An 18,788-nucleotide genomic window follows, 5' to 3' on the forward strand; every position below is an offset into this window, starting at 1 on the left:
TGCATTTGCCTAAAGGGCAGAAAGTGCTACCATGCAAATGGGTTTACAAAATGAAGGTTGCTTTGGTTCTTTGCCAAGGTACTAGGCACAATTGATTGCTAAAGGGTATAAGCAAGAACATGGAATCGATTTTGATGAAATTTTTTCTCTTGTAGTCAAAATGACTACTTTGTGAACCATTTTGAACTTGGTTGCATTTGAAGATATGAAACTCATATAGATGGATGTAAAAATGACTTTCTTACATAGTGATTTGCATGAGGAGATCTATATGCAACAGCCCAAGGGTTTTGTTGCAAAGGAAAAAGAGCATATGGTATGTAAACTCAACAAGAGTTTATATGGGCTGAAACGGGCACCATGAGAATGGTATCATAAATTTGATACATTTATGCAATTTCAGGGATTCCATAGATCTCAAGTTGATCATTGTACACCAAGAAGGCGGCAAATGACAGTCTTTTTCTCTTGGTTTTATATGTGGATGACATGTTGATTGCAAGCAGGGATGTTCATGCCTTGGACTCCTTGAAACAAAGCCTACACAGTAGCTTTGATATGAAGGATGGTGAGGCCAATCATATTCTTGGTATGCGTATACTTGGGGATAGATCGTAGGGTCTTCTTTATGTGTGACAACAAGAGTATGTTATTAAGGTTTTGCTCCGTTTTAATATGGAGGGGAGGAAGCCATTGGTATACTATTGCCTCCATATGTGAAACTTAGTGTAGATGACAGCCCTACACCTAATGATGCAAAGGTTGAGATAGCCAAGATTGCTTATGCTTCAGCTATTGGTAGCTTGATGTATACTATGATTACTATATGACTTGACATTGCATTTGCGGTGGGAGTGGTTAGCAGGTATATGGTATATCCTGGAAAAATTCATTGGGAAGTAGTGAAGGGTATCATGAGATACCTTACGGGCACAAAAGACTTGTTGCATCTGCTTTGGAAAGTAGAAGTTATCTGTTGTTGGCTTCATGGATGCAGACTATGTTGGTCATCTTGAGTACAGGAAGTCTACTTCTGGATATGTGTTCATGTTCACAGGGGGAGTAGTCTCTTCAATATCTAGGTTGTACAAGTGTGTTGCATTGTCTGCTATAGAGGCAGAGTGTGTGGTTGCCACTGAGGCATGCAAGGAGACTTTATGGCTTTCAGGTCTGGTAAGAGAGCTTGGCATTATAGAGGTTCCTATCCTCCACTGTGATGGTCAGAGTGCTATCATGCTAGTATAGAATCCTGTCTTTCATGCGAAGACAAAGCACATATAGATGAAGAATCATTTTATCAGGGATGTACTTAACAACAAGAGCATTGAGCTTGTCAAGGTACATACTGATGATAACCCTGCAAACCTTCTCATGAAGGATCTTTTAGTAGAGTAGCTTGCTCATTGCCGCTAGATGATGGGGATTGGATAGTATATGTGTATTTCAACTTTGTACATATATAGACTTAGCTGATTCTTTCCTTTACCTTTAGGTACTTTGTCTTTAGGTGGGAGGTTATTGGGAATAAAGGGTCACCGTGGCTTTTATGGTGTTCGGGTATGCATGCACCCTTACACATGTACTATATATATATATATATATATATATATATATATATATATATATATATATATATATATATATAAAATCAAAAACCTAAAGTGGTACGTTGAGATTGTACCCACATCGATTGTCGAGCTCTCACTCTCTACTCAGTACTCACTTTCTCTCTCACAGTGCATACCTCAGCCATGAGCACTTTGTCTTGATCCTTGCATACTTGACATCATTTCCAGCCAATATAAACATGATATAAATCTGAAATATAGTTCAGAACTGTTGCTAGAAACTCATTGGATGCATCCATAACTCATGTTTCTCAACTGTTTTGACTATCAACTATAGAAAAACATCAATTCAACATAATCCATGGTTGAAACTATCAATGGCATTTACTAACATGCTGTTGTTCATGGAACCAGCTATAAACCATTGAAAACTGAGCATAATTTGATCATAAACTGTTTAGTGCTGATATGAGAACTAATCACAAATTGCTGCAAATGTGACCTCAAACTCATCACAAACTTATTGCAAAAACTGAACAGTAATCAATGCAAAAATTAATCCCAAAAGTGACCATAAAGTGTTCTCAAATTGATCAAAAACTGAGTTGAAAGTGATCAAAATTTTGGTCTCAAAATTGAGACAAAATTCATGCCAAACTGATCATAAGCTGATGCAAAAGTATAGTTCTAGTGCTCGGACGAAACTCATACTCATCTGCATACATCTCACAGTGACTAGTACACTAAGTAGAGTATCTCATGACAAACATACTATCAATATATTATCTTGGATGCATGCTAAATACATCCGAGATCCACTATATACGAGAGCTGTCCACAACTGGTGGAGTGGAAGTGCTATCTTTCCCTTGAGCATTAGGCAATGCTGTGGACCTGTAACTAGTCTTCCTTCAATGGATGGGTGGTAAATCCCTGATTACAACTTAATTACAGCAGAGCAAACAATAAATGCAAATCTGAAAATACAAATTTACCTATTGATCTTGGACAATGCACACTCGATTGGCCTCAAAATTGGTGCCCCTTTCGGTATTTCTTTAGCCTTATTAAAGAAAAAGTTGATTTACAATGGGATTCTCCCGATCCCCTTCGCAATCCAAACTCCCCTTGCTGTCCAAAGTGACCAGTAAGTCTTCAATTTGATTTGCCCCTTGATTCGGGCGCTTAATTGGCCTTCACCCGCTTTGATGGAGATGGAAAATGCCTCAAGTTCAAATATTTTCCGGTTCCTTCACTTAAATAGACTAAAAACAACTTTATTTAATTATTGGCCAGTCAGATTATTTTTCAGGATACCGAAATAATTATTAGATGAAATTTCAGTATTTAAAGACTGAAAATTAATATTTAATTATGGATAATGCTGGAAAAACCATTTGGGATGGCTACCACTTGTAAAAAATGCCCATGCAAGACTGAAAAACGTCTTTATAGATTGGAGAGAGGTATTTTTAGTGTATTCAGCCTACAAGAGAGAGGAAGGAGATGCGGCTGGTCTGATTTACTGCAGCCATTGGAGGATCTTTTGAGGCAACTAGAGGCAGGAGAAGATCAATCAACAACAGATGACAGTATCTACAAGTTATTGAGACATGGCAGTAATAGTAAATGACTGATTTTCTTCAGGTTTTTGCATCTACAAGCTGTTGAGACAGGGCAACAACAATGAATGATGGATTTTCTTTAGACCTTCGTGAAGAAAGTTTGAAAGCTGGGAGATGAGAGAGAACGTTGAGGAGAGAAAATTTAGACTTTCTTTGCGAAGAGCTGAAGAAAATCTGTCATTTAGTGTTGTTGCTCTGTCTCAACAGCTTGTAGATACAAAGAATTGAAGAAAATCGGTCATTTACTGCTGCTCCCCTATCTCAACAGCTTGTAGATGCTGTCACCTGCTGTTGATTGGTCTTCTCCTATCCTTGGTTGCCTCAGAAGGTCCTCCAATGGTTGTAAATCAGACCAGCAGCATCTCTTTTCTCTCTCTTGTAGACTGAATACACTAAAAATGTCTCTCTCCAGCCTCTAAAGACGTTTTTCAGTCTTGCATGGGCATTTTTGACAAGTGGCAGCCATCCCAAATGGTTTTTCCAGCATTATCCATAATTAAATATTAATTTTCAGTCTTTAAATACTGAAAATTAATCTAATAATTATTTTGGTGCCCTGAAAAATAATCAGACTGGTCAATAATTAAATTGGCTAGGCAACTTCCATTCCCAAGTGTCTCTACGCTATCTTTGACCATCAGATTGGTGTTACGTAAAATTAAACGCCACTTCTCTTGTGTCACTAACTGAGACTTATGGCCAAATAAATGACCTAGGCCAACAATTGGCATCAAGTATCACTAAGTATTTGTGTGGCATAACTTATAGCAACTTTTGCCTTTGACATCCCGTGATTTCTTGAAGTCTCGGGGTCGTAAATTTACTCTAAACCTAGTTACAACTCACATGTGCAACATTTACTTAACTATGTGATAAAAAATTAATCCACATGTTAAGTGAGGTTTCAAAAATACACGTCCTCATGATAGGACCCCTGCTTTGCTGAACGTGACTAAGCCTGAACTAAAGTTGGCTCTAACTAGAACGTGACAACTGAGGATGATCTACCAAGTCATCCTCTTCCATCCACTCTGTATCTATTGGTGAAACAATGCTGACGCTTTATCAAGAAGCACATGGAAACTTTACCTCTAACTTTATTTGTCTCGAAACCTCCAGTAGGTTGAAGGCCTTTCTTTCCCTTAAGCATTGCGATGCTTTATATTTTCACATTTTTGCTATTCCAACTTAACTAATATGCAACATTGCATTCAATTGACTAGCCCCTCATGTGTACCTGACATACTAGGAGCATTAGATGCATAAGGAAACATTCTTGTTTACATACTTTGGACCATTGCAATGTGACTCTACAAGGAAATTTGCATACTACCAGCCATACCAAGATACATTTTTCCATACATTGCATGCATTACTAGCTGCATTTTTTCTCATGACCAACACTATACGGAGCATTTGCATGACCAACATTAATACTATGAGTCCCAAACACAGTGGGTTGCATATATGCATTGCTTAACTTACCACTTTGTGTCTAAGCATCTTGCCAACATTGTTATATATGGGATTATGCATGTTACTAGCCATACCCGAATACATTGGACCTTGCACACCATGCATTGGTTATTGCATACCATAAGGAGTTGTGCCATACATCCCTTATGTGGTCCCTAACCCACCATAGCATGGAAACTAGTGCCACCAACAAAGTAACATGGTTACCCCATCATAGCATATATGCTCTACTGTCCAAAATCCATTAGATTGGCATTTCCACGATGACCTTGCATTTGCATTCCTTGCTCCCTAGGTACCAATTGTTTTGCTTCATTAGTATCTTTGGGAGCTTCAAATGAAGACTTTGGCATTAGCTTCGGTGCATCTTGTTGCCTTAAACCTCTTGAATATGATTTCCTTTTTTTTCCTCAGGTGATCCTTCAAGTGGTCATCAAATTCCTCTTGCTCTTGCTGGTCGCCAGCTTCTAAATGCTTGGAAGGACCCACATTTTGGTCTAAACCAATATTATTAGCTTGCTGTCCATGCTGTGTGCCTTGTTCAAGATCAAACATTGCATTTTTTCTAACACTTTGTGAATTTTTAGATTGAGAGACATCATCCTTGCTTGATCCCATCTCACTATCTAAAGACATTCTTGCTGTAATGCTCAGTTGAATATAATTTCAGCACCAGAGCAAAGCTTTGACTTGCAATCAGGTGCCTCCGGCCCATCAAATCAAAGGATTGAGTGGTATCCCAGCAATGGAACCATGAAACCAGCCTTCCTCCTTGGATAGGGTGGGAAAAAACCAGATGAAGTACTGATGACAGCAAGCATAAAATTCACATATAGTGAAAATGCACACTTTTACCACTTTAATCTTGGACATTGGACACCCTATTGGCCTTGAAATTGGTGCTCCTTATGCGCTATTTCTTTATCTTATATTGCAAATGAAACGAGTACAACTAAGATCTTTTGATCTCCTTTGCTAATCTAAGTGCCTCTTGTTGTCAAAATTGACTAGCAAGTTTCCAAACCAATTTGCTTCTTAGTTTGCTTGGAGATTGGCCTTCACCCTGTTCCTTGAATGTCAAATTTAGTCCCAAATTTGATATTGGATGGTTGGCCTTTTGAATCTCCTTGAAATTTCTCAATTTTAACTGTTGGAATTCAAAGTCCTAGGCCCTCAGTTCTAAGCACACATCTCGAGGCAGCTGTCAAATCCTAATTTTTACTGTAAATTAGGGTTTACAATAGAAATTGATTGAAATCTCTTCTTCTGATGGCTCAAATTATTGAAAAATACCGAGATAACTTGAGAGATGACTGGGATGTGAAGAAATACCCTAACACGAAAACAAATAACACTGTACGACAAAGCCAACCGATAGAAGAACATAGTTAGGGTCAGGATAACTAAGAGATAATGAACATAGAGAATAAATGAAATGATATGCTATTGAATATACAATGCTTGTGCAGTAAACACACTATGCAGTGAATGAATACTTGCACCTCGAACTCCTGTATCTCAAGGATTAGGGTAAGGGTAATGAGTTGGAGAGTGTCATACTCTGAATAGATCGTGAATTGTAGCAAGGCAGCCTCCGAATGTCGAATACTAGCAAACGTAGCCAAGGAAGGTTGGATCTAGTGTAGGTGGCAATGTAGGAGAGAGAAATACTAAAAACGTAGTGCAGGAGAGAGAAAGACTAAAAACGCAGGCGAGGAGAGAAAAACTAAAAAAGATGGCTGTAGGAGAGAGAAAACAACAAACGCAGACTGCAAGAGAGAGAAATGCTAAAAGCTTAGGAAAAACGAGCAGTAGTAGTCAGCATGTTGAAATCAGCTCCAAACAGTATGTGATAGGCTAGAAATAGGCGCCAGATTGTTGTAGATAGTAATGGCTAGCTTGGATTGCGATGTCCTTTGCGTCCAGGGTGTGGGTAGCAAGCTGAAATTCTTGAAATCTGCAAAAACAAGATTAAGGTTGAATAGAGGGCAACATACCTATCTATAGAAAGTTTGGATCCTCCCAAGTGGGTTTGTGCTTATCTCTAGGAATGCTTTTCTTTTTAATAAGCAAGGTTTCTTCCTTAATTAAGCATGTTTTGGGCTGTTTAAGTGAAGCTAATGCATTTTTAGTTCAATATGGGGAATGTGAGAGAATGTTATAGAGAAAGAACTTTTAGGGTTTCATCGTGAGAAACATTGAAAAATTGTTGCTGCTTGCTGCAGGACTAATCCATGTGGTTGCAAATCACATCAGCAGCATCTCCTTACTCTCTAATAGTCTCCTTGTCTCTCACAGTGGTTGGAATGGACTTTACATCAATCCCTAAAAACGTTTTCCCACTTGCATAGGCAAGATTTACCAAATGGCAGCCTTTTTATCCAATTTTTCATTATTATCCATCTTATTAAATTAATTTTTAAAATATTAAATTTAAAAATAGATTTAGTAAATATTCTAGTATTCAAATATTAATTTCACCAACCAATAATTAAATTGGCTAGACCAGTTTGTTTTCCAAGTATCCTTGAGCAGTTATTGATCCTTAGATTGATTGATTAATTAATTAATGCCTAGTCTCTAATGTCACCACCAACATTAGTAGCCAGTAAATTAGTCTAGTCCAAAATCTGTCATTAGGTATCACCTAGTACTTATCACGCATAATTTATTATAATTTTTGCCTTTGACACCCATTGCATCCTCGGGATTCTTGGTCTATACCATGAAATAACTACCATGTGTATCACATGTGCTAAACAACCTTGCACATTTGAATAATATCTTAATTAAATGTTATCAACAAGATTATAGCATCTCAAAATGTTACATCCTCGTGACAATGCACCTTCAATTCATAGTCAAATTGAAGTAATTCTAAACCTTAATCTCTGACATGCATTTGCCTTGACATTTGATGTTGAATTTAATACTTTTAGTGGCTACGAAATTAAACATGCATGTTTGAATACATTTTTCCTAATATTTGTGCCAAATCTTCAATCGTTTGGCGACCCAAAACAAGGGGAAAATTGGGGTTTTGGTTGATATGTCTTCAACAAGCAATTCCATATTCAAAATGACTAATTCGTGTAAACCCTGGCCACTGCCGTAAATAGAAAACCCTAGTTCTGATTTGCTGTAACACAAAGATTGCATAGCTTGAGAGAGAGAGAAACAAGAAGAAAGACATTGATTTCCAATTGTCCACCAACACCTCGTGATGGCTGTAAAACACACTTCTCTTGGTATTCATAGTGAAAAATTAGCAAGCATGTATATTCTTTTGTTGCTATAACTTTTGAGATTTGGGTTGCTTCAGAAAATGAGAGAGCCAAAGAGCCCCAAATAGCTAGGATTAAGTTTTCAAATGAATAACCAGTTGCTTCTTAACCAAATCACGGTTTTAATTAGGGCTAATTATTGACTTGATCACTAATCATAAGTGAGCCTCTCATTGGATCAAACTTAAGCTTAGGGCCTGATTAAGAACTTAAGTGAGCTACTTATTGGGTGAAATTTTCAATGTAACTCAATATTAAGATGCAAACTTGCAATTTAGTGAAAGTTTTACATTGCACCTTGTTCCTTTTGCCTTGTTCTTGTAGCACATAGCTTGTACACTTGTCAATTGTATACTGGGGTGTCAAATCTTTCACTACTAGTGCAATGATCACTGTGCCAAAAGCTAGGGGTACTAGAATTAGAGCTCATTTTATTGAGATGCCTACAAATCCGACTCCATGAAATGGGCGAATTGATGTAGGGATAATAAAAAAATACTAGAAAAAAGGATATATATGGTCATGGTTGCATATGTTCATCCTGATGGATATAGCAACCTAGGAAATTACAATGAATGAGAGATCATATTTCAAAAGGTATCATGAGTACAAATAACTGAATAGTTGGAAACTTGATGGAGGAATAGCCTTCATAAAAAGATTTATCAAAATGTCTTCTAAATAACTAGCACAATCACAATCCAAGAAACAACCATGAAGAAAAGGCTTAAATCCTTGGTGTCCTTGAGGTAAGTAAAGACACTCTTCACTGTTTGCCAATGATTCACAAGAGAGCTGTCAATTATGATGCTTGATTGGGCAGCTGAATACTTTGTTGGTGATGTAAATATGTCCCTCCTCAATGGTGACAAATTGGGGAACCAAAGGTGGGCGAAGAACACCAACATAAATGACACCAATTGGTTGCTAGAAATGATGTATAATGTTGCAATTTGGACAGCATGGATCCTAATAATAAGCAAATCATCAATATATGCAATAAAAATCAGCAGATCTTAAATATGTAGCAATGAAGGAATATATGCCATAAAAGGATCACTTGTTGAACGATCATGATCAAGAGAAATTTCAACATGTTGTTGATCATGATTATCAAGTCAATAAGGTCCTGATGTGAGAGTGTCGGTCAATACAATAGAAGGAGGTACTCAATCACCATAAATTGCACACTAAGGGCCATCAAAGAGGACACGAAAGCCCGAAGTAGCAATGGTTGCGATGAAAAGAAGGTTCTTCTTAGTGCTTGGTACATAGAAAACATTTTGTAATGTCATGGAAGTGCTGGAAATAGTGTTAACTTGCACAGTATCAATGCCTTTAGTTGTATAAGAGGCATTGTTTGCACACATGACTATGCTTCCCCTTAGGTATATGAGAAATGGATGAGAATAATTCTTGACAAGAAGTGATGTGCTTAGAAGCACCGTTGTCAAAATACCAAGTAGAAGCTCCATTAGTGATAAAAGAGCAAGCATCATATATAGAAGGGTTATATTGACATTCGATGTATATTTCTTGTGCTTGGTGAGGTTGGCGGTCTCATTGGTAATAGCAAGATTGGATTGCTTCCTTCTTTTCTCTGATGCTATGCACTTATGACATTCTATGATATCGTGCCCTTGCTTTTGATATTAATTGCACCTCTTTGGTTTGTTGGATGTAGCTTTGGAAGGGTTGAATGATGATGGATCAGTATGGAAAGGTATATCTTGGAGGAATCATTCGATGAAGTGAACGTATGACCAACACGGGTATTTGCTGGTTTTGACCAGTGTGCACAGCTTCACTTGGTTTGGACATTTTCCATGATGTTGGATAGAAAAGTCTTGTTCGGTTGCCATGGTAGCATTGCGGTTTAGATGGCTTGGTTCTTCTTGCAACAAAAGAGACACAAGCTTTTCGAAACTGCAGGTAACTTGGTTGCCTATAGTTACCAACTGCAAAGTGGTTGCAAAACTTTGATATGACTCCGGTAGGCCATTGAGAGTGATGGAAACAAGCTGTTCATCGGGGACCTCTTCATTAATATTTAATAATTGTTCCATAAGATCTTCGATATTGGCGAGATAGGCATCCATGTTACCTCCTCCTTCCATGCGACCATCTTCCAATTGCTTATATAGGTAAGCACCACGTGCTTCATTGCACACTTGATATAATAATGCAAGCTTACCCTATGTATCCTTGGTTGACTTGTATGATTGATTGTGTGAAATGATAGCTCTCTTCATGGATAAAACAATTATGGCATGCGCTTACACATCATGACCATCCCATCGAATTTGATCTTGAGTGGAAGACTATGTGAAAGAGAAAGATGATTCGGCATCATAAGAGCCACATTATGATGTGGAGGCAAGAGGTGGTGCTAGTGTTGGAGAAGTCGGCCTTTGCCCCGGCCTTTACTCCAAGGGTGCCATTGACAATATGCCATAAGTTCTTCGCAACAAGAACATGTCGCATTATGTAAGTCCACATTGGGTAATTGGTGCCATCGAGCTTGTTGTCGCTGCCAAGCATACCCAACAAACCATTATTATTGTTGGCTATATCAACAATAAAATAAAGATTTCCAAGTAAAGAGGGAAAATAAATGCTTGAATAATAATAGACCAGTGATAAAAGAGATGCTTGGCCGCCTCAATGAAGTCGAATAATATGAAGAATAATAATTTTCTATTGTTTTCCTATTGATGAGAGAGAAAAATATTCTGAAAATAATAAATTTCAGCGCTGAAAATAGTAATTTTCAAAAATAAAATTTTACTAGAATAAGGCAGCAATCAACAATATGCTGAAATCATAGATTGGTAGTTGAGAGAGAAACTAAATGCCCGAACAATAATAGACCACTGATAAAAGCGATGCTTGCCTGCCTCAATGAAGTTGAATAATATGAAGAATAACAAATTTCTCTTGCTATTTTTGTAACCAGCTTTCCTTTCATGGATGGGTGGTAATTCCCTAATTACAACTTAGTTACAACATTAACAGTTATTACAAAACTGGAAAATACAAATTAACTTACAATCTTGGACAATGGACACCCTGTTGGCCCCAAAATTGGTGCCCCTTTTGGTATTTATTTAACTTAATTGAAGAAGAAGTTGATGTACAATGGGATTCTCCCAATCCCTTTCGGTATTCCAACTCCCCTTGTTGTTCGAAATGACCAACAAGTCTTCAATCAGATTTGCCCCTTGATTCGGCAGTCAATTGGTCTTCACCCGCTTTGATGGAGATGGAAAATGCCTCAAATTCATTGATTTGTTGGTTCCTCCACTTGAATTTGATTGAAAATAGCTTCAGCGTTGGAGCTTCCAATTTTTGGCATGCTTCTGGAGGCTCCGTCTCAACCCTAATTTTGCTCTGCAGATTAGGATTCATAGTAGAGATATCTGGACTTTCTCAAGCCTCTAGTAATCTCGATGCTGTAATCTTCGAAGGAAGTCTGTAGAAAGGCTGGGAGATGAGAGAGAATGTTGAGGAGAGAAAATTCAGACTTTCTTTGCGAAGAACGGAAGAAAAGCAGTCATTTATTGTTGCTGCCCTATCTCAATAACTTGTAGATGCAAAGAACTGAAGAAAATCAGTCATTTATTGCTACTGCCCCGTCTCAACAACTTATAGATGTCATCTGCTCTTGATCGGTCTTCTCCTATCCTTGGCTATCTCAAAAGGTCCTCCAATGGTTGTAGATTAGATCAACAGCATGTCCTCCTTCTCTCTTGTAGCTGCATACACTAAAATGCCTCTCTCCAGCCACTAAAGACGTTTTTCAATCTTGCATGGGCATTTTTGACAAGTAGCAGCCTTCTCAAATGGTTTTTTCAGTGTTATCCATAGTTAAATATTAATTTTCAGTCTTTAAATACTGAAAATTAATCTAATAATTATTTCAGTGCCTTGAAAAATAATATGATTGGCCAATAGTTAAATTGGCTAGGCAACTTCCATTCCCGAGTAGCTTTGTGCCATCTTTGACCATCAAATTGGCATTAGGCACTATTAAATGCCACTTCTCTAGTGTCACCAATTGATACTTATGGCCAAATGAATGACCTAAGCCAACAATTGGCATTAGATACCACCAAGTAGTTGTGCGGCATAACTTATAGCAACTTTTGCCTTTGACATCTTGTGATTTCCTTGGGTCCTAGGCTCATAAATTTACTCTAACCCCAATCACACTTCACATGTGCAATATTACTTAATAATGTAATTAAAAATTAATCCACATGCTAAGTGTAGTTTCAAAAATACATGTTCTTATGACAGTTTTTGTGTTGAGGAGAGAGAAAAATATGCTGAAAAAAATAATATTCAGAAATAAAATACTACCACAATAAGATGGCAATCGGCAATATGCTGAAATTAGAGATTAGTGGTTGAGATGTTCCAATAATATGGATAGAAGAAGATTTTGAGAGAATTCACCCAATAAATGCACCAAAATAAGAGAATTTGTCTTCAATCTTGATGGAGATGGGCATGAATAGTCTTGTAAAGAATGTCTTCAATGTGCGACAGCCGAAGAAGATGATTTGAGGCAAAGCCCCAACTTTTGGCAGCCCAAAGATGAAGAAGTATGAAGACAATGTCAGGAGGGGTATTCGTATGCCGAGAAAGGAAAATTGGACAAAAGCCCCAAAATTTACTTAAAAATTTAAGAGAAACTAAAGAAATTGGATAAAACTATTACCCAATTAATGTTGAATGCTGCACCTCATGGTGAATTGAGCCTTGATTTTGAAGATATTTGATGAATTTCAAAAAAGCCCCAAATTTTTGGAAGAAATTGGAGTGAAATTGAGCTCACATGGTGAAAAGCCCCAAATTTTACCAGGAATTTCAAGAGATTTTAAGAATTTTGCGAGATTTTTATCGGAGTAATCCCAAATGCTATGCTTGTTGATGAATTTAGCCTTCATATCAATGACAAATGCAAATTCCTTGAAAAGCCCTAAAATTTTCAATGGAATTAGGGCAAAATTTGGCCAAAGCCCCAAATTTGTTGATATCATTGTCAAACTTCTTGGACTTGATGAAGAATTTGGTAAAATTGATGGAAAATCCACGAATTTTGATAAACTTTGGACTAAATTGGGCGAGTTTGATGAAAACCCCAAATTTGGCCCAATTTGATGCTGGTTGGAGTAAGAGAATTAAAAATAAATTTTAAAATGAAATTCGAACCTTTTGAGTGTCATGGACAAGGCGGCAAGGTCGGTGATGTGTAGAGGGATGACAGTCCGTGTTGGTTGGTCGCGATGAGGGCGGTACAACACCCATCAGCAGGTTGGCAATTAGCATGGTAGACATAGAAAGTCTTTGGTGGTGATAGGTCCATCAGGTCAAGGTGCGAAGGTTGCGACAACTGGGCAGAGAGGCAGCAATTGAAGGCGGCAGACTTGTAATCTGCAGGTGATTGTGTTTGTAGGTAGGTGACTGACAAGGACGTTGTTGCTAATTGCAGTCACGAGGCTCTAAACAGTGCTGGAAGCAGGAGCAGTAGATTGGCACACCAATCAAGGCAGATTGAAGAATTCTCACAACAACAATGGTGGCACGGCGACGTGCAACTATCGACAACTGCTCATTGGGCGAGGAAAGCTAGTGCAATGGCAATGACTTCGTGCGGCAGCTGGCCGAGCACGAGGAGCTCAATGGCAGTGGTTGGTGGCGAATGATCTTGAGCAATACCTCAACTGTCTATGTCCTTCATCATGTAAGAGAAGGCATGGTAGGCATGGAAGAGTGCTAGAGGGGAGGCTAGAGATTTCACTCTCTTGGTCCCTCACCTCTCACTCACTCTCTCTCCCCCTCAATCTCACACTCTTGCACTCTCTCTCAAGAATTGGAGCAAGAAAGTAGAGAAGCAAAGTTTGCATACACAAGAATAACCATTTCTATTCAAACTCATCACTTTTATACATGAGGTTTTAGGGTTAGGGTTTCCCCTTTTCCCTTGGATATTTAGTATCCGAGATGCCTAGGTTCTTTATTCTCCTATGTCATCACTTAGCATAAGTAGACAATACTGTAATAAGTGGAAAAGGCAGAGCAAGTGAGTCTCAAGTTCCATATTCTGAACGTGGAACTTAAGAAGAGTTTTGACAAATGCCAGCCTGCTCTAGTTTTAAAGAAAGTATAATGAAAGGATTGAGGCTCACTATTGTTTGGTTTATAACAGATTTGACAAGTATTAGGCCTTTGTAAAATGGAAGGAAGCATATTGGGAGGGCCCATTCTGTCAGCACCTACAGCTGGTGTGTTGGAATTGGATCCAACCCTTCAATTTCAAAGTCTGCATCATCAGCAAGCATTATCACACCATCTGCAAGGGTTAGCACCTTTATCGACTACTCAACAGCTGAATTTTGGTCAGACTACTGAACAATCATTACTGTACGAACAGAAGGGAACCCCAAGAGCTGGCATTCTTTGCTGCAAAGGCAAGTCCACAGGTACCAGTGATGATGATGAACCTAGTTTTACAGAGGAGGGTGATTGCCATCTTGGAGGAAAGGGCAAAAAAAGCTCTCCATGGCAGCGTATCAAATGGACGGATGGAATGGTCAAACTTCTAATCAATGTTGTTCTTTTTGTGGGAGAGGATGGAACAGGTGAAAGCACTGATGGAAACAAGAAGAAATCAGGAATTTTACAGAAAAAAGGAAAATGGAAGTCTGTCTCTTGCCTGATGAATGACAGGGGATGTTATGTTTCCCCTCAGCAGTGTGAAGATAAGTTCAATGATCTTAACAAGAGATATAAGCGCTTGAATGATATCTTAGGCAAAGGAACTGCTTGCCATGTTGTGGAGAACCCGAGCCTTCTGGATGCAATGGACAGTCTCTCTTCAAAGATGAAAGATGATGTGAGGAAAATTCTTAGCTCAAAACACCTTTTCTACAGGGAAATGTGTGCTTACCATAATGGTTGCAAGTCAGTGGTATTGGCAGATTTAGAGTTTCAGCCGTCCCTTCAGGCACACAATGGGAAAAACAAGGATGACATGGAGTTTGGAAGATCTGATGCAGGTGTGAATGACATAGATGAAGATGATGAGGATGATGTGGATGACAACGATGATGATGACAATGAGGAAGATGATTCTGATGATGATCATACAGACATGCATACAGAGGTGCCACATGACTTTTCTTTTGGCAAACAGAGAATTCTTTCCAAGCACTTTGATGGGTCATCCAATCTTCTATCCAGCGTAACAAAGAATGCAGGGTTAGAACATTTGAATGCTGATTTATTATGGACTACACAAGATGGGACAAATTGGACTGGAGGAGAGCTTTACTTGTTCAAAACACGAATGCTGCAATTACAGGAGCAGAAAATCAGTCTACAAGCTCAGGCTCTTGAACTAGAGAAACAGCGATTTAACTGGCAGAAGTCTAGTGTAAAAAAAGACAGGGATTTAGAGAGGATGAGGCTTGACAACAAGAAAATGAAACTAGAGAACGAGCGCATGTCACTTGACCTAAAGCAGAGGGAGTTGGAAGTGGAATGTAAAAGATCAGAGGCATCAATGACTTCTATTGACTTGATTCTGGAGAGACTACAAACAAAGGAGAAGATGAAGTCTGCTGCAGGGCAGGCATCATGACAGTTTGTGAGTTTGTCCCATCGGCATCACTCTGCATGTTTTCAATCCAAGGTAATGGAAGAAGACCCCTAATGTTGGGATTATGATTTTACTTTCTACAATAAACAATATACGGGCCCGTGTTTGAGGGTGCAAATGAATCAAAACATATACAAACCATACTGAATCTGTGGTGGTAAGTAGAAAATCTTATTTAAATCTTGTTTGAAGGTTTGTATTGGCCCAAAATTTTTTGATTATTCAAGGGTACATCACTCTGGTTCTAGCTAACCTGCGAGTTCTCTGGATTTCAGGGTTTGTTTCAATCAGTCAAAAACAAATGTGGGAACAGAAGGTTTAGCTCTCTCCTCTCTTAAATTATGTAATCAATATTATGTCTTGAAACAGCGAAAGGCAAACATGCTTACATCAATGATGTCTATATTCTATATTTCCTCACACCACATCCAAGAACAAGGCAAATGCTTTATGTCTACTATCTTGATATATTCGTAACCCAGACGTCGCTGTACCTAGTAAACTTGGTTGATAAGATGCCCTCAGTAATCATTCTAGCCCTGTGCTGTTTTGCCATCTTATGTTAGTAGGCTTTTCCCGGTAGGATCTGGTTTTCATGGTGAACTTGGTGCCATCATCCTCTGCTGATATTTTGGTGTTCATGACGTGGATATGATTGGACTGTTTTTGTATGCCTCTAGCCTCAAGGTGCAGTCAGCAGTACAGTGATACTTCTTTACCATTTTATGCTAGGAGGTGGTGGTTGACAAGATTTGATCTAACATGGTGCTCAATGGTTCGTTGGGAACTTGATGACATCATTGTTCTGATGATATTCCAGTGGTCATCTTGTGTACAGCTCAATGGTTTATTGTGAACTCAATAACATCATCGTTGTGCTGATATCTCAGTGGTCATTTTGTGGATATGATTAAATGTTACTTGGCTCAAGGCAGAGCCAGGAGCACAACAATGAGCAACACGAAGGAAAACTGAGCTGGTTTTCATTCATGTAGGGCGAGCCACCAAAGAGCTGCCGAAGCCTGTACTTTTGAGTGCTTGAACTTTAGTGGATCTGTGTGTGTGAATGCACCCCTAGTGCACGAGTGTGTTTCACATCATGTGGCCGCCAAATGCATCTAATTGGTGTGCCTTGGCATAGGTCAAGGGCTCTCATACTTGTCAAGGGCTCTCATACTTTGTATCTCGTGTTTATATGTGTGTGGGGCTAATGCTCTTTGATGTGTCTCTTCTTTGTTATCTCTTCCATCAGTATTAGAGCTAGCCCACCCTTAATGGCTTGCCTTCACATGGGTGTCTTCTTGGCTTATCGTTGTTCCATGCACATCATATCCATGCTTGTTGAGCGTTGAGGCTTACATCAAGTCTTGTTGTCAAGGGCTGCCCAATACCCTTTTGACTATGGACTCAGTATTGGTACATTTAAGATGTCTACCTTGGTGAGAACAAAGGCCTTTTTAACAATGTACCATTTCTCCCAGGTGCCTCATTATTACTACTTGGGAGAGTGGAATTCTTGACCTTAGGTTCAACATGCATCCTCAGACCACTTGAGCTACTGGGTTTGGTTGCACATGCACATTATTAATGAGGAGACAAGCATGCCACAAGATGACAAGTGATGAGCGACAACTTGATGTGATGATGATGTTTGACATTTCATGGGGTTGCTTTTCTGACACTACAAAGGCAAGACACATGACTAGTTGATTCTAGGGTCATGATTGTATAAAGAGGGTTATATGCATATGAACAAACACTTATTATGGTGCAACAAAATGCGTGGTTTGTGCATCAATCAATGGGCTTTTTGATGTACATGACTCTACTTAGTGGTGTGCTTGTAAAGTAGTGTATAGGTTATGCTTAGTGGAAGAGAGCCCTTTCCTAAACGGATGTGCTAAACATGTTGGTCTACTTTGATGTAGTATATAGATTTTGGCGTCGTTGATGTACATAAGGTTTTGACTCTCATTTTGCCAATCTTTGCCAATACAAACGTACCCTTTGGCACATACCATGTTGTACAATGCTTTAGATTGGTTCTCTCTTATTTTGTGTTGCCTTGTTGGGAGGGTGTATGGTTTCATTTAGGCAACTCTCATAATCATATTTTACGTGTTAGTTACTATGTTTCCATTGTAACATTCTATTGATATATGCGTGCACACAACACCCTTGTCCAACACTTGTGTGCGCCCATAGTTTGAACTTTTAACTTCAATTTAATGTAGTTTGAAGCTATTTGATTGTTAGCACTAATCTTCATGATACTTGAGTTTTTGTTCACCTATAAGGAAGTGATAAAATTTGAGCTCATTGGCCCTTTTGTAGTTAAGTAATTGGCCTTGTGTTAGATGTTAGTTTGCACCTATGCTTCAACATTAATGAAGAGGTTAGTAGGGATGGTGTTTTGTATTATATTTTGAATATAGTTTTCTATAAGTCTAGTGTAATGGTAGTTGCCATATAATTCAACGCCACACTTCATTCACACATAAAAAATATCACATTCATGTGTAAGTGGATAAAGAATGAGACAATCAAGAAGCAAACTAGTGAATAATATTGAAGGTGTCATATGTGGTAGATATGGATCCCAAGAAAGATAAATTTCTTAAGGTCCTATGACTAAAGCTTTCAAGCATATAAACTTTTTTCACTAATCATATTGATATACAAGTACTAAGAGTATATGGGGTACACAAGCTTTGTTTGTAAGGACTCTAGTAAGAGAGAATATCAAATGCATATAGAGTTGGAAAAGCATATTACTTGAGCTTTTAGATGTGCCCTCATGCATCCAATGGATTGGCATTTACGGATGAAGTGTCTAATCCCAATTTGTAATCGTATTCAAGACTTCTATCATTACTTAATGATTAAAATAGCATGTTACAAACATTTGCAAGAGGGAACATAGATGACAAACAAAGCACATGTGAACATGATCACAAACTAAGAGAGATTACCTACCTCCTCCATCTAGGGTCGAATGCTTTGATACCATGTTGTAGTATTGTAAGCAAGAAAAATACGAGTAAAAGAAAAGTCAAAGATGTTTATTGAAGGGCAATATGATTTGTGTGATCAAAATGATGAGTACTACCAATTTATGGTATGCCTTGTTATTAAAATTAAAAAAAAGGAAAAAAAAAAAACACAGATA

General features: G+C 38.3%; 1 protein-coding gene across 3 annotated transcripts in view; it reads left to right on the forward strand.

Moving 5' to 3' along the window:
• The window catches only part of LOC148025277 (sequence-specific DNA binding transcription factor), a 66,896-nt gene extending 50,737 nt beyond the window's left edge, over positions 1 to 16,159 (forward strand). For 2 of the 3 annotated variants that reach the window (XM_087692280.1, XM_087692278.1), the window contains 2 exons: positions 14,168 to 15,776; positions 15,895 to 16,159. In XM_087692280.1, coding sequence (XP_087548406.1) covers positions 14,195 to 15,601 — 1,407 coding nt within the window. In that variant the 5' untranslated portion in view covers positions 14,168 to 14,194 and the 3' untranslated portion in view covers positions 15,602 to 15,776; positions 15,895 to 16,159. The remainder of the gene's footprint in view (positions 1 to 14,167; positions 15,777 to 15,894) is intronic. The other variant, XM_087692279.1, reaches the window with a different exon arrangement.
• Positions 16,160 to 18,788: the final 2,629 nt, after the last annotated feature.

This window comes from Lygodium microphyllum, chromosome 14 (genome assembly GCF_053477565.2).
Source record: "Lygodium microphyllum isolate KBCC chromosome 14, Lygodium_microphyllum_v1.1.10, whole genome shotgun sequence".
NCBI classification, from domain to species: domain Eukaryota; kingdom Viridiplantae; phylum Streptophyta; class Polypodiopsida; order Schizaeales; family Lygodiaceae; genus Lygodium; species Lygodium microphyllum.